At 38.4% G+C, this 19,453-nt stretch overlaps 1 protein-coding gene across 3 annotated transcripts; it reads left to right on the top strand.

The window, feature by feature from the left end:
* Positions 1–942: 942 nt before the first annotated feature.
* On the top strand, positions 943–18,058 carry ptk2bb (protein tyrosine kinase 2 beta, b). 3 transcript variants are annotated; one of them, XM_068341795.1, is made up of 31 exons: positions 943–1,057; positions 8,199–8,434; positions 8,752–8,930; positions 9,013–9,100; positions 9,296–9,375; positions 9,455–9,517; positions 9,661–9,715; positions 9,832–9,972; positions 10,229–10,303; positions 10,563–10,664; positions 10,761–10,878; positions 10,979–11,018; positions 11,209–11,246; positions 11,357–11,401; positions 11,490–11,587; positions 11,743–11,824; positions 11,916–12,016; positions 12,130–12,245; positions 13,009–13,109; positions 13,335–13,424; positions 13,684–13,888; positions 14,130–14,238; positions 14,337–14,396; positions 14,533–14,655; positions 14,752–14,904; positions 15,145–15,180; positions 15,592–15,616; positions 15,710–15,744; positions 15,912–16,046; positions 16,592–16,672; positions 17,498–18,058. In XM_068341795.1, the coding sequence occupies exons 2-31, from the start codon at positions 8,237–8,239 to the stop codon at positions 17,711–17,713; spliced, it is 2,988 nt and encodes a 995-aa protein (XP_068197896.1). In that variant the 5' UTR covers positions 943–1,057; positions 8,199–8,236; the 3' UTR covers positions 17,714–18,058. The 3 variants fall into 3 exon arrangements, with proteins under 3 accessions (XP_068197896.1, XP_068197895.1, XP_068197894.1); XM_068341794.1 differs by having other exon boundaries at positions 11,215–11,246; positions 14,752–15,180; XM_068341793.1 differs by having other exon boundaries at positions 14,752–15,180.
* Positions 18,059–19,453: the final 1,395 nt, after the last annotated feature.

Below are 19,453 nucleotides of genomic sequence, written 5' to 3'. Positions count from 1 at the left end.
ATAAAATACAGTAATCTGGTGCTGTTTGTTTAAGGGATTGATTATTTCAAATATAGCAATGGAAAAGCATTAATCATTCTAGAACGTTTTTGTGAGGGTTTTTTCCAATTAAAGATGAAGGGAACTGTTATTTAATGATAACAGATTAAATTAAAAAAAAAAAAAAAAAAAGGTCATGTGGAATAAGAACCACCGGAGTATACCTTTGCGTAAAGCAGCTAAAATGTGTTGCTTAATTAATTTTACATCTCACTGACATCTGACATCTGACATCATGTTGTTTTGATGCTGTTAGAATATTTTGTCTCTTTCATTACAGTTTTCTCATAAAAGTTTGTCATATTGCCATTTGTTTTCATATTCTCCCGTTTATTCAGTAAGTTTTTGATTTATGTCTATATTGGATCAGTGATAAATTCCTTTTCAGTGTATTTTGTTATAAAATCTGGCTTTGAATAAAGTTTTATTAACATGTGAAACCCATAACACTTATCTTTTTAACCCATCCCCTCAGACTTTAACTACTTTATTATGTACAGTTTAACATTCCTTGAAGTCCTGACTCATTCTTCTTAGTTTGCAGCGCCATCTGTTGGTCATAAAGTGCAATTACCTATTATAACTGTCGGTTTGGGTTTTATTTTAGATGAAACAACTAAGAATACATGAATAATTGTTAATTGTTACGACATTAATTGGTATTAAAAACACAAGAAGCGTCGTAGAAATTTTATGAATTGAAGTCACCCATCAATATATTAGAGACATGGTTGGAAGACGTATTAATACCTCAATGTCTTACTATAACATTACAACACTTTTGTCTGAGAGTCAGAAACACCCGTGACAAGACAAGAAGCGAACAAATCCAGGTACAGGTGAACTGTTTACACACAGTCCGTGATTACGCATGAAATGAGGAAGTGGGTCCTCCTCAGGTGAGGGAGTGGCCACCTGCGCGTCGACCCACGGAGACACGAACGGTCAGATCCGGACCCTCCACGGGACTAACGCTGTTTGACAAAGTTCTATTCTTCTAGGAAACGGTCAGAATCAGGTAAGACGGGTTATGAATTATTTGTGTATGTCAGCTAGAGGATTTCCACCTCCTGTGTAGGTGCGCCCTGAGTCATCACAGCCAGGGCGCACAACAGGCCCGTTTTATAGAGGTTATAAACACACAAGAGACCATTGGAGGAGCTGGAACGCACAGATCTGTGTTAATCTGTGCGTAAAATGGTGTTTATCCCTCCTTAAAAGACTTTACTTTTATTCGGATAGTCTGACAAGACGAACTTGCATTGATTTTTTAGTTATTTATTTATTTTGTGCTTTGAAGGGAATAGATTGGTTGTACTATAACAATCCACGCACAGCTACAGTATTTCCTCCCTGAGAGAGAAGTTTGTTCGTTATCACAGCAAGTCTGTGCAGGTGGAGACGCAGCTCGCCGCATTCCACCGCCCGGGGTCATGGAGCTGAGATATGCAGACCCTCTGCAGAATGGTGTTCAGAGGTTAGGCCTCAATCCTGACAGGAAAGATCCTTCACCACTAGTCCTGCAGTTCATAACAGAAGCACAAAAATAACACTTTTCACTGCATTTACGCGAGTTCTAAATGATAGTTGTAGTTCTATTTACATTTGAGAGATGCTGGTTATATTTTTTAAAAAAAAACCCCACATGTGCATATAAAAAAAGGCTTTTCAGAGATATGCACTCAGTTTAAAAACAAATCATCGGTATGTGATTTTAGATTGTCCTCCTGTAAAACAAATTTAATTGATGTTTTACTGATAGATTGGACATGATTATAATCTGGAGTGGATGTAATGACAGATTGCAGCAAAGTTGGAATGATCCATTCCAGTGTTTCTCTGTTTAATTAACAGTCGAAGGTTGTAGCTTGAATGATGACACAGACGTGATTCCACATTCTGGAGGCAGGTTTTCATGTGCAAGGAGTCAAATAATGAGTGTAAAACTATCAGTAATTGCAGGTGCAATTATATGATTGGGAGACTGAGCTGCCCTTGAAGTGATGGAAAGTCTGGATCAGATAATAGAGAAACATGTGCAGTTTTTTCCACACTGTAAGTTGCACTGGATTATAAGGCGCACATTTAATGAATTCTTTATTTTATTATTTATTTCATATATAAGGGAGCACCAGATTATAAGGCGCACTATAGGTTTATGAGAAAATTATAGGCTTTTAGGTGTGCCTTATAGTGCAGAAAATACCGTAAACCACAGTGCAAGATTTTAAGCACCGTATTTTACTTCAGCAATCCAATAAGTAAAATGTGAAAGTAGTCCTTGTTATGTTGATATCTCATTAGTAAATTAGTTGTTGCAGCTCCAAAATCTGCATTTGTCATTTACTGCTTTTACCTTTCAAAATCTGTCTTGCTTCCAGAGTAAATGCATGAAAATGAAAGAAAATGAACCCATTAAATCCAAAATCCCATTTGACTTTTGGTTTCCATAACAACACAATGCCTTTTTATTAGCTTATTTTTATAAATATAGTAAAAATAATAAATATTATTAAAAAAGATGGACAATGTGAGCTAACGTCAGTCCTGTCATCCGGAGAGATTGATCTGTCTGGCATTACGTAGGGACATTGGCTATCATTTGGGGCTTGTTGGACAAACAATTATTTATTGCATTAATCGTTATTTGGAAAAAGCCACATAATGAAAAGGTTTTTTCTTCAGAAACGACAGGAAAGGAAGATAACTATCTCTAGACTTTAGTTTTTGTCACACCTAAGTTAAACTATGCAACTCTTTTTAAAACACACTGACTCCCGTCTTCTTTCTCTGAAGGACCACTTTGTTTAAGTTGTCTCTCCACTGGTGGCTGTGGAATTTCCTTCTCATCTGTCACCCTGAATCACTTCTGTCATTCACCTCCTGGCTTCTGTCCACCTCATACTGTCACTTTAATAGAGCAGAACGTTTCAGAAGTGGAAAAATGGGAGAAGAGTGGGAATAAATCCTCCTTTCCTTAATACACTATTTATTTTTGAAAGACTTCTTCCACTCCCTGTGTCTCAGGCTGTGATAAAAATCTCAGTTGAGAACAGTTATATAGTACTGTACTGTAGTTACCATAACAACTTGAGTGCTTGCATGGCAAACGGACAAGAGATGAAACAATCCTGAGCTTAGAAAGTGTTGCTTTTGTTCACTTAGAATAAAAAGAGAAATGCTGAAAACAAGTTGAGGAAGGTTTTTGCACTGCATTTGTCATTTACTGCTTTTACCTTTTTAAATCTGTCTTGCTTCCAGAGTAAATGCATGAAAATGAAAGAAAATGAACCCATTAAATCCAAAATCACTTGACCATTTTCTATTTTGATGGCAATATTATATTTGACTTTTGGTTTCCATAGCAACACAATGCCTTTTCTGTAGCCTATTTTAATAAATATTGTTAAGCTTTTCTTTAAACCTGGATATATATTTAGAAAAATGAAGCTCAGTTGTCACACATGAAATGTTACTTCAGGGCCCCGGACCTATTTTTGCCGTTTTTTGGTACTTTTGATAATTTTCTCTATTACCACATTGAAATGATTTAACATACACATGTTTGGTATGTTAGTATGTTTTTCCCTATAACTTACTATATTGTCATATTGGGGCAAAATAGACACACACAGTCAAATTCAGAAATGGAAAAATGTTGTTATTGCACCTAAAAACCAAAAACATGCTGATCAAATTTATTTTGAACTCTAAAAAGGTTGCCGTAGGCTTCTAACATAATATATGTTGATTGTGTCACTTGCGCCACTCTTCAGAGGAGTTTTTCAAAGTAAGACTATGCGCACGAAACATGCGTAAATCGCGCGCATAATTGTTCGCGTCATTCAGACGCTTGCGTCACATGGCAAGATGCACCAATCACGGTACGTGTTTGCGTCACATGACAAGCATTTACGTTGCTTGTCACGGTCGTATCTCCGGTTTTCCGGGTTAAATCGGCTCCAAATAAAAACCGGAAGACGGTTTCACATCTACTGTATACTGTCACGGAAACATGACCACAGCAATTCACATGACAGACTTCATTAGTTAAGAATGGTTTAAAAACATCATGCGCTCTGATCACGCTGGCGTGATCATCGGGGTTTAAGGGTTGGGACAGAAACATTCAGACATCCAGACGAGACGTAAATGTGAGCATACTGTACACTGTGACATAGACGGACAAGCTTCAGACAGAGACGGACATCACTGTTACTTTGGACAAACCAGATGCATTGCTTAAGGGATTTAGCACACATGCTACTTCTTCAAGCTTGTTCACAAGAGGCTTTTGGAGAAAATAATAATGACAGGAAAAGGAAACAATGAAATACATACATGAGCTATAGAACAAAGGCAATGTCATCTGACAATGAACTGGTGTAAACTAATCATATGAGCAGTGCTGTTTTAGTATTAGCAAAGGTTTATCTGTTAAATTAGTTGGTCAGGAGTTCCATAGACGGTGCTTATTTATATCTGGAAACATCTGAGGAAGTCACCATGGAACTATGAAGGTTTTTGAAGAAGATTTTTTTTTTTTACTTCAAGATTATTTAGAAACAAATAGCATCACTGTCATCACAATTGTTATTCTCCATTCTCTGCAGACCAGCATCAGACTTTGAATATAAATTCAATTCAATTCAACTCCATTCAGTTGTGTTTGTATAGTGCCAGATCATCTCATAAAGTTATCTCAAGACACTTTCTAGGTGGAGCGGGGATAAACCTGCTCTTACAGAACCCGACGTGTCCCACATGAACAAGAACACTGGTGATGGACGCAAAGAAAAACCTTCTTTTAACAGGCAGAAACCTAAAGCAGACTCATAGTAGACAGCCATGTGCTTTGACTGGTTGGTTGGTTGGATGGAGAGAGAGGGAGAGAGCAGGTCAGCTATCTGTACCATTAAAACACAATGGTACAGATCACCCAAGCTAGACTCACTGGTGTCACCTACTGCACATCCATTGGGATATAGAGCAGGTGGCTTCACTACTTTGTTCATGTAGCACGGATACGCTAGTCAGTGAGGTTACATGAGGATATTACAGGACATGAAACCCTGCGGCCTCTGTGATTCATTTGATCAGCAAGTTGAGGATTCCTTCAAGATTGATCACAGTCTGAAATCGACAGATGCCCTGTCCCTGCGGAAGACAAAAAACACCAGTAAAACCTCTCAATTAGAGGATCGACTTGAGATTTGTTTTTATTTCGACTTGGTAACATAAGCAACCGTGATTTTTGATTATTTCTTTAAACTGAAACTGGATGCCAATATTCAGAAAGGGATTTGTCTTGTCAGTGCTGACTCATCATGGCGCATTGATGCCTTTATCCAACAGATATTTAAACGTGTCCGAGCAGGAAAAGGTTTAGTTAGTAACGTTAAAACAGGTTATATTCCACTTCCATTTCCAGGATTTTTTATGGTGCTCTAATTGGAGAGACCTACTAGAACTCCTCATGGAATGGAGCCATCGTAAATGTTCATGTAATCCCCTGTGCTCTCCTGTTACGGCAGACCAAGATGTCTGCTGGGGAAAAAAACAGTGAAATTTGTTTGACCAAATGTTTTTCTTCAGCAGATTTCACCGTGTTTCCTGCACAATTGCAGCAGTATGTTATATATGTCACCAGGTTTATTCAAAGTTTCATCAACACAAGCCAGGGAGCGTATTTGTGTATCCAGAACCTCACATGTTGTAAACCATGCTCTCTCTTACTCAGAAGTACTCCTAAAGTTCACCCTGTACCTCCTCAATCCCCTCTTGTCAGGCCTCCCACACTCGAGTAATGGCGAAACACGCTGTCCACACTGCAAGCTCATCTTCCTTCTCGTTCCTATCCGTCCTTCTACACACACACACACACACACGCTTACACACAAACACACCCACACAGCCCTGCTGGGGAATTCATGGCCTCAGGCTAACAAAACACAACCCCGTCCAACAGCGGTGGAAAGCCCTGAGAGAAGTGAACGCAGCTCACGGAAGAGTAACAGCGTGGAGCTTCATTTATGAGAAAACAACCTGTGACAGCTAAAAGACACCGTTCTGACAGGGAGGGAGGTGGGTAACCAGCAGAATCCGTATCTCAGAGCTAGAAGCATTTTGAAGGTTGTTTTCAAGTGTTTCACTCACTCTTGCTCTGTTTGCCGTGAGTCAACATAACCTCAATTTTTAATGACAGGTCAGAATATTTATGTTTGGCTCTGGACATATTTAGATTTTTTTTTTTTTTTAATGAATTTGTCAGCAGTTTTTTTGACCTAATCAGAATCAGATGCAACCTGAAAGTTCATTCAAAGTGTGTGCAGGTTTTCTCCTCTTCCTGCCAGTGAAAATATTTCACTTGGGCCGCTTCCAGTTTTGTGCGTTTGGCTGTGAATATTTGTGGCAGCTGTGCTTCGGTTTATGATGTCCTGTAACCGTCACCATGTTTGTTCAGAGACAAGTGGTCGTATGATCTATTTATCATGAGGTATTCATGTTTTGTTTTTTCTAAGAGATGCTTTTTCTGGCTTATCATGAAGTGTTGAATTATGGAGAAGCAGCTAGGGTTCTTGTTTCCAAAGGCAACAGAGGCTACGTTTAAGGTACGCCGGAAATTTGGAAATTTCCGGCAAAATCCTTTTGTCTAGCTAGGACAAAAGGATTTTGCCACATGGTGAGGCATGAAAACTTATATTTCGTGCCGATCTTAATAATGCCTTTCTCCACTGTGACATTTTTTTTTTTTTTTGTGTGTGTAGATCAACTACAGCTCAAACAAACGTTGCTCCCTTCATGAAGCCGATTCAAATAGCATGATTTGTCACCGAGTCAAATCTTCAGATTGACACACCCTCACCCGAAGCGTTCTTTATGTAGCTCAATCACAGCAAGTATCTGACAAAAAACGTTCATACATTCCTTGTAAGGAAAAGGATAAAAGATATGCAGATGTTATATCTGTATTATTATAGAGTAGATTGCATGACAGTTTGAAATTCTCAAATTGGGATTGTAATTACAAAATTTACAATTTTCATGAACACAGCAAAATTTCACCCAGCCCATTAGCGATTAAAGCTAGATTAAATTCTAAATCCTGCTAAAACCAAAAGATAAAAACAGCAACTCAGTAGTGTTGCTAACCTTCTGTAACTCCAAACAATGTCTCTAATATATTGTTGAAAAATAAAACTTGCTTATAAATTGTTCTTAAAATTCTGGTAAAAAGGTTTTTTTTAATCTTGAAGGAGCAAAAATATTTAAAAATACACTATTATAAATGTTTAAGTTATGGTAAACTTTTCTGAAGCTCAGTTTTACACAGTGGTATCAGTTCTGTCATGTTTTTTTGGCGGTACCGTATTCTTTCATGCAGGATGATTCAACACAAGTTACCTAACAGTTCAGAGATTAGAAGTGACTCCGGTTTGATTCATTATCACTATCATTCACTGCTGTTTGCATTCATAACATTTTATTTAGCCTGGAGATAAGTTTCAACATTTTCAACAGCAATATGACAGTTATGTCCATCAGATTCAAGGTAGTTTCTTAAGCGATACAAAAAAATACAAGACTCTGCATCGCTGCAAGTTTGCTTCATGACTCACCGTCACTAGAAATCACAGACAGGAGTGAAATGTGTTGAGAGACAACTGATGCATCATAAACACTAAATGGCATTAGATCAAACATCAGTGTCAAATATCACCGACCAGAACTTCATCCTGTCGGAAAAAAAACATTTCAGAACAAATTCAGAATTGTGCTTTACTTGTTATTGTCATTTGCACGTCAGGGCCTCTTTATACATACACACACACACACACACACACACACACACACACACACACACACACACACACACACACACACACACACACACACACACACACACACACACACACACACACACACTCTTGTGTTCAGGACACGGCATTGTCCCAACAGACTTGTAGTCATTATATGCAGTCTCATTTTTAATGGGCTCCAACCATGAAAGGCAAACACTTGTTTTTCGCGTTCTTGTTTTAATTTAGGAGGATAACTGGGTACGGTCAGGACATGATTTATCCGATTGAGTTATATTAACCCAATATTTCAGTACTATGTGAGGTAAATTTTAATGACCTTTTTCTGTCTGAGTGAAGGATGGTGTGGATATGATGGTACCAACCCAGTCTTGACGATGTATGAGGAGATGTCCGGTGACACCTTGTCTTGGAAGGTGCCCAGTCCAAGAACAAGTGTCTCAGAGTCCAGCTCAGAATTGCAGTTCGGTGTGGATGGAGCGGCTGTCAAGATCCTCAAAGTGTGCTTCTGCACCAACAACAACCTGGGCAAGAACTTCAAGCTGGTTAAATGTGACAGCTCTTGGCAAATAAGGGTGAGAGTCATGGAATAGAAACACAGAAAGAGAGATCTTATTTAATTAGAGTTCAGATTGTAGATTTAAAGTTCTGTGGAGCTGAAGGTTCTTTGTACTTGAGACATAAATCAGTTTTATTTGGTCTCCTTAAATTACAATAAAGATAAATTCTTCATAAGGGCTTAAATGATCTTATTCTCTCGGATTGCACAAGAAGCGAAAATAGAACTATTTTGCTTTGTTGCCTCACATCATTGTTGAGAAATAAAAAGTACAACAAATGGGAATAATTAATTAAAACTGGAAAATGATCAGCTTGGTTTTGTGTCCTTCAGGCCATCATTCGTTCGATTCTGGTCAGCGGTCGGCTGGGGCCGAACATCATCCACAGCGGGTGCTACGGCCTCCTGCTGAAGCACCTCAAGTCAGAAGAGCTTCACTGGCTGCATCCAGACCTGACGGTCGGGGAGGTGGAGCAGCGCTACGAGAGCCATCACGTCGAAGCTGAGTGGAGGTGTAGATCCACGGCAGGATGTTCATGCCCCCTGTTAGGATCTGGCATCGGATAAATTAACATGCTTTTCTTTGTAATGCAGGTACGACCTCCGCATTAGATACATCCCTGTTAATTTCCTGGAACGGTTCAACAACGACAGATCCACGTTACTATATTTTTACCAACAGGTAAAAAAAAATCATTTGATCAAAATATCAGAAACTTTTTCCAGTTCTGCAACGTTTTTTATTTTCTGAACTCATTTTATTTTGGTGGGAGGTTTACAAATCGCTCTACACTTAATAATACAACACAAGAACGGGGATCCTGCAGTGTGATTCAGCAGGAAATTTAATTGTAATTGTCGTTTCATATTATGACAGGTGCGTAGTGACTATATGCAGTATCATGCTAATAAAGTCAGCGATGGGATGGCGCTGCAGCTCGGCTGTCTGGAGATCAGGTACGCCCATGCACTCCTCTCATGGTTTTGGGTCATTGTCTCTTTTGCTGGTCAAATTTGAAACTATATTTATTTATAGGAGGTTCTATAAAGACATGAACGCTAAAGGTCTGGAGAAGAAGTCCAACTTTGAGCTGCTAGAGTAAGTTTTAAACAAATCCTTCTTACATGTGTTAGTTTTGTGAATGTATTTTAATTTGTTAAACACTGACAACATGTTGAACATATATTTTTATCATACAGCCTGGTTTTCATCTTTTTCTTTATTTTATTGTGTTAATGCAGAAAAGAAGTGGGTCTGGACCTTTTCTTTCCCCAGGAGTTGATTAACAGCATGAAGGTAAACTCCAAACCAATGACTGGACAAACACATATAATCAGCCATATTTTAAATACATTTTTTTATTTAAAAATCATGTGTTTAAAAACTATTTGAAATTCCCCTGTGTGATTCAGTCAAAGCAGCTACGGAAGCTGATCCAACAAACATTTCAACAGTACGCCACCCTCAAGGAGGACGACTGCATGGTCAAGTTTTTTGAGACCCTCAAAGATTTCACAAATTACGATGAAGAGGTTTTCCCCTGTGAACTAGTGGTGAGTACAGTGTTATAGCTAGAAGGCTAATTTTCTATATGTTATATATCAAGATCAGGAGTTCTAAACTCACGTCTTGGACTCAGATTGGGTTTTCTTACTACAACGATAAAGGTTTGATGATAAAAATCATTATAATTCATGTTTCAAGGTCTAACATGACCGTACTGAGGCTTTGTATTTGTTTTAGAGACATTGTCTTGGAGTTTTCTTCTGATCTGGATTGATACCAAAAATATTTAACCCCTTTCAACAGCAAGGCTGGAGTCTGTCGGTGGAGCTGGTCATCGGTGGAAGGGGAATCCGCCAACGCACGCAGAAGAACGCAGCTGTAAGCGTGTTGAAGAGTCAGGACTAACATTACACATTACAGGACAATGTGTTGCATGTAGTGCATATCATGCTATGCTAAGCTAACTAGCTGCTTCACATCTACCTCACAGGCCTGAGAGTGAGAGCGAATATGAAATTAGTGCAATGAGGTGCATTTTACTACAAATGTAAAACAAAACATACCATAAGTTGTGTTTAAATTGTAAACACATATTGTTCCATCATCATTAAAATGTTCTATTTCTCTTCTACTTCAGGCAGTTTTTTTGGCCAATTTCAGACAGATCAAGAAAATACATTGTATGTCTCAGAGTGATGGCAAGGTGCTCATTAACCTCGACATAGAGGGCGTCAGTCAAGTGAGTACCACCACAATAGTGTAGTTTTACGTTGTAGAACAGTTGGGTGTTATGTTAGAATTTAAGCAGGTCGTCTAACATGTTGTCTTCTCTCAGCGGCTATCGATCAATGTGGCCACGCTCCCTTCAGCAGAGAACATGATGGATCTGATTGATGGGTACTGTCGCTTAGAAACCGACACAGATGACAGCGTCATCTACCGACCAAATAAAGGTGTGTGAGAGGCATATAAATACAACAAATACATTTAAATGCATTATTTAAACTATATTTGGAATCATTTCAAGTATAATTCAAGTACTTTATTTCCTAGATGCTGGTACACGGACCAGCCTTCCAGATATTCCAGCGAGGTGAGTGGGCTTTGGGTGTTTTATAACTTTGAATGTGCTGGAGTCCACGCAGTAGCATCTCCCCACTGGTTGTTAAATAAGATGGAAAAATAAGTTACTGAGGTTTCAAAAAAATCATTCTCTGAATGCACTGAGCAGCAATAATTTAATAATTTATGATTTGAAGATTTATCATTCTGTCTTTTGTCAGGAACAGTGGAGGCTCTGGCTCAATCAGACACAGTATGGGTGAGTTTTAAATTTTTTTCATACAACCTCTGACACAAATATAAAATGTAATGTTAACCAATAGAAGCAGTGAGGTTATGGTTAAGAAATAAAATAATTTTGTATTTCAGGGTCAGATATCTACTGTGAGATCCTGGATGAAAGGCCAAGATCAGGTTTGTTCAAGGTTTTTCTCACATCATTTGCAGGACAGCTGATGGAACTTGAATTTCATCTGCTGTTAATTGAAATCTTGTTTTTCAGTTGTCAAGTATGGAATCAGCCGGAGCGACATTGTTCTCGGAAAAATCCTCGGTGAGGGTTTTTTCGGGGAAGTCTATGATGGAGTCTACAACAAAGATGTAAGTGTTTTTCCCTAATAGTGATAACAACATAATGATACCAACAGAAAATAAAAAAACAAACAAAGAAATTACCGTATTAAAGTATTTGTTGTGTACAAAAATAGATTATTTGACTGTTTTCCATTTAAACAACTCTTTTGGTCTTTGAACAGAATGGTGAAAGAGTTAACGTGGCGGTAAAGACCTGCAAAGACTGCTCACCTGACGTGATGGAGAAGTTCATGAGTGAAGCAGGTAATGACAGAAAACGTGTCACACAAGAACAAATGAGCAACACAAGAACTTTGACAGAGATATTTTCCACTTTGCATTTTGGTCTTACCAGTAATCATGAAGAACCTCAATCATCAACACATCGTCAAACTGATCGGGATCATAGAGGAGGATCCTGTGTGGATCGTCATGGAGCTGTACCAGTATGGAGAGGTCAGATCTGGACTCATTTGTTGTTGTTTTTAAAAGGACTCACCTGCATGTATTTCAGCATGAAAGTTTTTTTTTGTTTTTTTTGTCTCTTTTAAATGTGGACGTTCTTGCAGCTTGGGAACTATCTAACTCAGAACCAGAACAAGCTGACAAATATAACCCTGGTGCTGTTCAGCCTGCAGATCTGCAAAGCTCTCGTCTACCTTGAAGGGGTCAACATGGTGCACAGGTGAGAGTACATGTTGTGTGTGGATCTGATTCCTGCTGAGAATGTATGTGGCTTTTCTAAACACACACATACACACACACATATATGTTTCATCAGCGGCAATGGATAAAGTCGAACATGGAGGATCACAGCAACAACTGGGAGACGTGAGGAGGAAAAATCAATAGATACGTGTGAAACTGGTTCAGGCAAATCCTGTTTCTGCCTTCCTGCCTAGAGCCTAAAAAGCTGACAGATCATCACTATGATGCTGTTATCACAACAAACAAAGCCAGAAATGGACACAGGCCCTGCTAACTTATTCATTTTGATGATTTTTCCAATAAAATTTCCTGATTGTTTCCCAGGTGTTTGGACACAGGATTGACAGCTCTATGAAGTCACCATGACCAGCTAACTAAACCGCTGTCATGTGACCTGGTGAAGTTTGTACAGTACATCTGGGTTACTATCACATGTAAATAATGTGCAGTCTGTAATGGTGTGTGCTAATCGCGCAGATTTACACACTGTTAATACACACACCCTTACAGGTGGTATGTTTTCTTTATTATAGTAACCCAGACATGTTGTGCAAATATGGATGAATTCAATCCCCTGTGAAGAATAAACACAAAGGAAAATTAGTTTCTGCCTGTGTAGAAAATACAAACAAACCATTTTATAGCAGCACATCAGTAACTGAGAGGTCAATGCAGGTCAGTCAGTGAGGTTTTCGATCATTTAAATCTCCTCTGCATCTGATATTTATGTTTTGTCACAGAGACATTGCCGTTCGGAATGTATTAGTCGCCAGTCCAGAATGTGTGAAGCTCGGAGATTTTGGTCTGTCGAGATATATTGAGGATGAAGAATACTACAAAGGTAAGAGAAGCTCTCAGGAAAATAAATGCTGATTAAACTGTTGCACTTTTTAATTGTATGATTTGCAATACATGACACCTTGCATCAGATTAATCTGGATGTCATCACAGATGACTGAACAATGACCCTACGTCACTGTTCAGACAGACTGGTAAAGAGAGACCATCCAATAATGTAGCTGTTCTTTATACTAATCCTCCGTATTTGCCATGTTTATCTTTACAGCTTCTGTTACTCGGTTGCCGATTAAGTGGATGGCCCCAGAATCCATCAACTTCAGACGTTTCACTACAGCCAGTGATGTGTGGATGTTTGGTGAGCTTCTAACACAGAGGAGAAAATTAAAAAAATTAATAATAAAATTATATATATATATATATATATATATATATATATATATATATATATATATATATATATATATATATAAACATATATATATATATACAGTGTGTATGTATATTTTTTATTATTATTAGAAATAATATATATATATATATATATTTATATATATATATATATATATATTTATTTATTTTTATTTTTTTTCCTGTGTGTCTGCACGTCCTCACAGCTGTATGCATGTGGGAGATCATGAGTTTTGGACAGCAGCCGTTTTTCTGGCTTGAGAACAGAGACGTAATCAATCAGCTGGAGCAGGGGATCAGGCTGCCCAAACCAGACACCTGCCCTCCTGCCCTCTACTCACTCATGACCCGATGCTGGTCCTACGACCCAAGAGAGAGACCCAACTTCACCGAGCTGGTCGTCAAGATCAGGTATGTCTTCAGCGACATGACAGACATAATGAGATGCTGTAGTTAGGAAACGTTTAGATTACATTTCAACAAGGATCAAAAAGGCAGAAAGATGGTCACGATTTTATGTGTGAAAACACATAAAACCCATGAATTTCTACCTGTTTTTTAATGTGTAAAAAGAATGAGGAAAAAATATTGAAGATCAGAACTTCAACTACCTCTTTGACTAAAACGGCGTGTAATTTTCCTCATCCGTCAGTGACGTCCATAAGATGGAGAAAGAACAGGAAGTAGAGAGAGAAAGGGACAGGGCACGCTCCACCAAATTTTTCGACTCCAAGTTCAACTTTAATGAGCCTCCTCCAAAGGTGTGTAACTCTTCACAATTATTTTTTGCACGTGAATAAATGTAAAAAGTCAACACACGTTTCAAGATTATGATCTACTTTTTCAACATTTCCTGTAGCCGTCAAGAATGAAACCAGGGCGCTTTGGAAACACACTCAGTATTGGCCTGCATATTCAGGTACGGTAGTGGATTTGGGTAATCACTAAAAAATGTCACTTTCCTTTATTTAAAAGGCTTTAGTTTTTATTTTTTTAAAACAGTCGCACTTAAAGCAACAATGCATGTGTGTGTGTGTGTGTGTGTGTCTTTGCAGCTGAATGAGGCTTTGTGCGCCAGCTCTCCTGACCTTGCCAGCCCGTGTGAATATCAGTCCCCTGTGGACTCCATGAATGCTCTCACCCTGCCGAACAGGTCTCCTCGGCGTCGAAGCATGGGAGTAAGAAAGACTCAGATGTACACATGTCTGTAGAGGTGTGACGAGTTGTTATGTGGTGTTTAACCTTCATCGTGTTGTGCTCTACCTTGATTTCAGGAGGGTGAGTTTGTCAGAGTAGAAGCAAACAGCAGAGAGGATGCCCAGCGCATGTGGCAGAGGGAAAGGCAGCAGAGGCAGGACACTCTCCGACGGCAGAAAGAGCAGATGATGGAGGATAAAAAATGGCTGGAGGAGGAGGAGAGACTCCTGGTGGGAAGCAGAGCATCATTAACTTTTGTCAACCGTCTCTCTGTCTCTCTTTGTCGCCCTGCTTCTGAACTCCAAGTGGCCCTGGAGGCTCCCCTGAGCAGGACGTCATTAAACAGTATCACCCCACTCGCTCACTCTCAACGCCCCACTAGTCTCAAATTGAATATCCCCCCCATAACAGTTCCAAAGAGGAGGTCCACGTCCGTATTATATAAAATAAACCTGCCTGTTCTTTTGCAGGACCCCATGGGACCAGAGGATATTTCCAACCCAGTGGTAGGTGTCAACAAATAAATATTATAATTTGTAATTTAAAGAATAAACCCACAAATGTGTTCTCCTAAAAGACTATATATAAAAAATTATATATATATATATGTATATGTATATATATATATATATATATATATATATATATATATATATATATATATAATTATATATATATATATATATATTTATATATATATATATATACATATATATATACATATATATATGTATATTTTGTATATATTTTTTATTTTTTTCCCCTCAAATTCAGCTACAAGGATTTTGAAAATAGCTTTTTAATAATTAATACTATTTTTTACAGTATGTAAAATATATCTGGAAAGAATCTAAATTGTGTATACAAAAACGTTCAGTCAGTCATGAGCCTGATCTTCCATTCTGTTCTTTTTTCAGTCTCCTGAAGCTGACACAGGGAACGGTGAGTGCTTCAATGAAAGCAACACATTCACACATTGTCTTAATCCACTTGTCTTTACTCTCTGTCTGTTGTATGTGGTTCATCTTCCTGCAGCACCTCCAGAGAAACCTCCACGACTCACAGCACAGGTCAGTTCATATTTATATTGAAATATCTTTTTGGCCACCTGAAAACTCTATATCAACGTAGACTTTTGGATATTAAAAAATAATTTTTGAAGAATTGTCTTCTGAGGCAGTGATATCAGCAGGCAGTTAAAATAATGTCCCCATGATCCTTTGCTCTCTGTTCTTAGCCGGCCCCCACAGCTGAGCTGGACCGCTCTGAAGACAAAGTGTACCACTCTGTCATGGATCTGGTCAAAGTCGTGGTCAAACTCAAGAATGACGTAACAGAGTTGAAACCAGAAGAATATATCACTGTCGTCCAGGTACAGAGTCCAATCTGTTTCACTTCACAATTAAGGTTTTGAATGCACTTAAAGATGCAATTTGTAAGACAAGGGCAGAATAAAAGAGATTAAAAATGAATTATCATCAGCAGAATGTTGATGATTCCTCACACATGTGGCTTTGACCAATTAGCCGAGGTACAGTATTTTCTGCACCATAAGGAGCACTGGCCTTCAATGAAAGACCTATGTCAAAAAAAAAGAAAAAAAAGTCACATATAAGGTGCACTGGATTGAGGTTATAGCTGAGAGTTGAGATCTCATCTGAGAACTCAATAAATGGCCTATTTTAAAACCATTTCCATTTATAAGAGGCACTGGATTATAAGGCGCACTGTCGGTTTTTGAGAAAATTAAAGGCTTTTAGGTTCCTTATAGTGCAGAAAATGCTGTAATTTGGTGGCGTTCTTCTAGCTGTACTAAGAAGCCACCTTCAATCCTCTTCTGAATTTACGGGTTGCACCTTTAAACACAAACCGGAGTAATAAAACTGATTGTTTTACTGCACTGATCCCTAACTACAGTCTGTCGGGATGGCTTTACGAGATTTGATCCGAAATGTGGACGACATACTTCCCACCTTACACGAGTCTATCAGGACTGAGGTACAGTATACAGTATATTGTATGCAGCTTGTTGCAGCTGTGTTTTCTCTTCTCTTATTGATCAGAATCAATTACGTATAGAGCACTTTTCAAGCTAGGCTCTGAAATGACAGGAGATATGATTATATGGAAACAGTTAAAATGAAAAAAAAAAAGCCTAAAGTATTGATGGAATCGTATCAATACTTCTGCAGGTCAGAAGCATAAGAAATATTAGGGACAAGAATTTTAAAAATGACGTGTATAGAGTAATACACACTGACAAACAGAATGGTCCATTCTGTACTAATCAATACTTTAAGTGTACCTGTTATTGTCGCCGTATTCTTTTTCCATTTTAAGGAAAGCAGCAACATTCCACCAATCAGAGGCGTAGTGCTTCAGCAGAGAAAAATTATATTCTAAACAAAAAGCAAACAAGCAGTTTCATGTTTACTCCTCTAACTGCCACCCTCAAAACCCATAGACTGATTAGAGCACAGATCATTAGATCATACTCATCACATTTGTCGCTAGGACATTAATATTTTCCCCCAGAGGTCAAGGAAATACACTGAAAGGCTCCTTTATATTCAACTTGTATAAACACACCAGCATGAACATGTTTTTATCGGCCTTTGGCACAACAGATATTTTGACCTTGGATACATAAATAAGAACCGACAATGACAGTCCCTCTTTTCTACTTAAGTAAGTCTCAGCGATATCCCTGCCTGCATAGGGTCAGAGTATGAAACAAGCAGCTTCGATGAAGTCCATTCACCATTGAATTTGCTTTTCAAAGCGCCGTCCCATCCAAAAGGTGTTTGTTTTGCTCCCCCACAGATTGAGGGCACGCAGAAGCTCCTGAACAACGATATGGCAGAACTGATCAACAAAATGCGGCTCGCCCAGCAGAATGCCATCACCTCATTGAAGGACGAGTGTAAGAAACAGATGCTGGCAGCGGCACACACTCTGGCTGTGGACAGCAAGAACATGTTAGACGCTGTGGACCAGGCCCGAGTCCGGGCCAACCTGGCAAAGCCAGTGGCGCCCTAGAAGAGGGTACACCCTCAGTTTACGTCAAACCTCGGACTTTTTCCAACTCGTCTGTCACAAATGACATTTGCACAGTCCTGTTTTGTAATCAAACTACACTAATTTAAGGTTGGGGCAATTTTGTTGGAGCCATCATTCCGGCACGCGTGTGTTAACATTAATTGTGATGCTTCAAAAACATGTCTTGTGCTTAATTGGGTAGTATGTATAAGGACACTTATAACCGGTATCCTTGTAAATATTAAATGTATGTATGACAAGGAGTGTATTTTATCACAAAGTTAATTAAAAAAAACACACAAAAGAAATTTAAAACAAATATTTCCTTGTTCTGTCAATAAAAATTTTACTGAAATATCCCGTTAGTCAGCCAATGAACACTTTGTGTTGTGTTTGAATGATTTTAAAATTAAAAAAAAAAAATCATGTGATAAAATATGAGGGATCTGACCATAACACACATTTTCTTTGTCAAATGCATGTGTTGATTTTGAGCATTACATCTGTTTCCTTGGTTTTAAAATTCTGATCACAGTGCTAACACATAGTTACTGCTCATGGTATTTTTTGTTCTTATTTAGACACAGACTTTACAGGTGAAAGACTTACAAAAACATTTGTACAATACAACACGATCCAATAACAGTCTGTAGTCTCATTAATGACTACAGTTGGATCAACACGCTGTCTCATTAAAAGACAACAAAGTACTGTGTGTTAAAACTGTATGGCTGTTACATCAGGTGATATTTTCATTCTGTCATTCCTGCAGTGCTATTGATCAGCATACAGTACATAAACATATTGACAATGCAGCAACCGGTAAATAGACTTTGTTAACTAAAACCAGTTGGCTTGTCCCGTTAGCGGTCACCACAGCGTGTCATCCTTTTTCCCTTTTTAGATGAAGTGAGGCATCAACGACTACCAAGATGAAATGTCTTTAACTACAGAACAACAATGTGCAAAAACAGTTTCCTTCATTTCTATTCAACCACTAAAGGAATGGAACATGTGGCTATTCGTAGGTCATTCACACCTATCAAAATGTCACTTTTGGTCACTACCAAAGAAAGTTAAAGGAGGTGAAAACCACCCCATTTGAGGAGGAATGAAGCATCATCTTTCCCTCAGTCACCATTTGAACAAGGCAGTCATGAGACTGCAACATCCAGCAACGCCCCTCAATTCAAATGTTACCCTGACCTACACATTTTTGTTTTGTGATTATATCTCATCAGGTTTCAGAGATGTGTACCTAAAAAGGTATAAAAGTGAAAATTTGACCTTGACCTAGTTTTCTCAAGGTAATTTTCATCCCCTTTGCCGCCTGAGTAATGTGCTTTTTGTTTCATCTTTCTATCTGCAATGGTTGTGAAGGTATTTGGTGGATGGATGAACACACAAACACTAACAATTACAATACATCACCGCTTCGCTGGATGTTATAACATTGAAAACTTACATTTCCATTAAATTCATTGCACTAAATTTGCCCATGAGAAGAATACAGTGACTTGAAAAATGTAGTAAAACTAATTTTTACTGGAAATATACCCCGATACTAAATGCTGTAAATGATATATGTATATGGTATTTTTACCATTCATTAACTGGGATGACTCCAGTCCTCAAAGACTTATTATTCATACACAGCTCCCAACAAACTAAGGTCTTTTCTAGCAATAGAAGCTACAAAGAACTATGTAACTAGACTAATCCAGAGTGGCCAGAATATGC

The sequence above is a fragment of the Antennarius striatus genome, chromosome 19, assembly GCF_040054535.1.
Source record: "Antennarius striatus isolate MH-2024 chromosome 19, ASM4005453v1, whole genome shotgun sequence".
NCBI classification, from domain to species: domain Eukaryota; kingdom Metazoa; phylum Chordata; class Actinopteri; order Lophiiformes; family Antennariidae; genus Antennarius; species Antennarius striatus.
The sequence above is the reverse complement of the archived record's forward strand: the minus strand, read 5'-3'. Positions and strand labels throughout refer to the sequence as shown.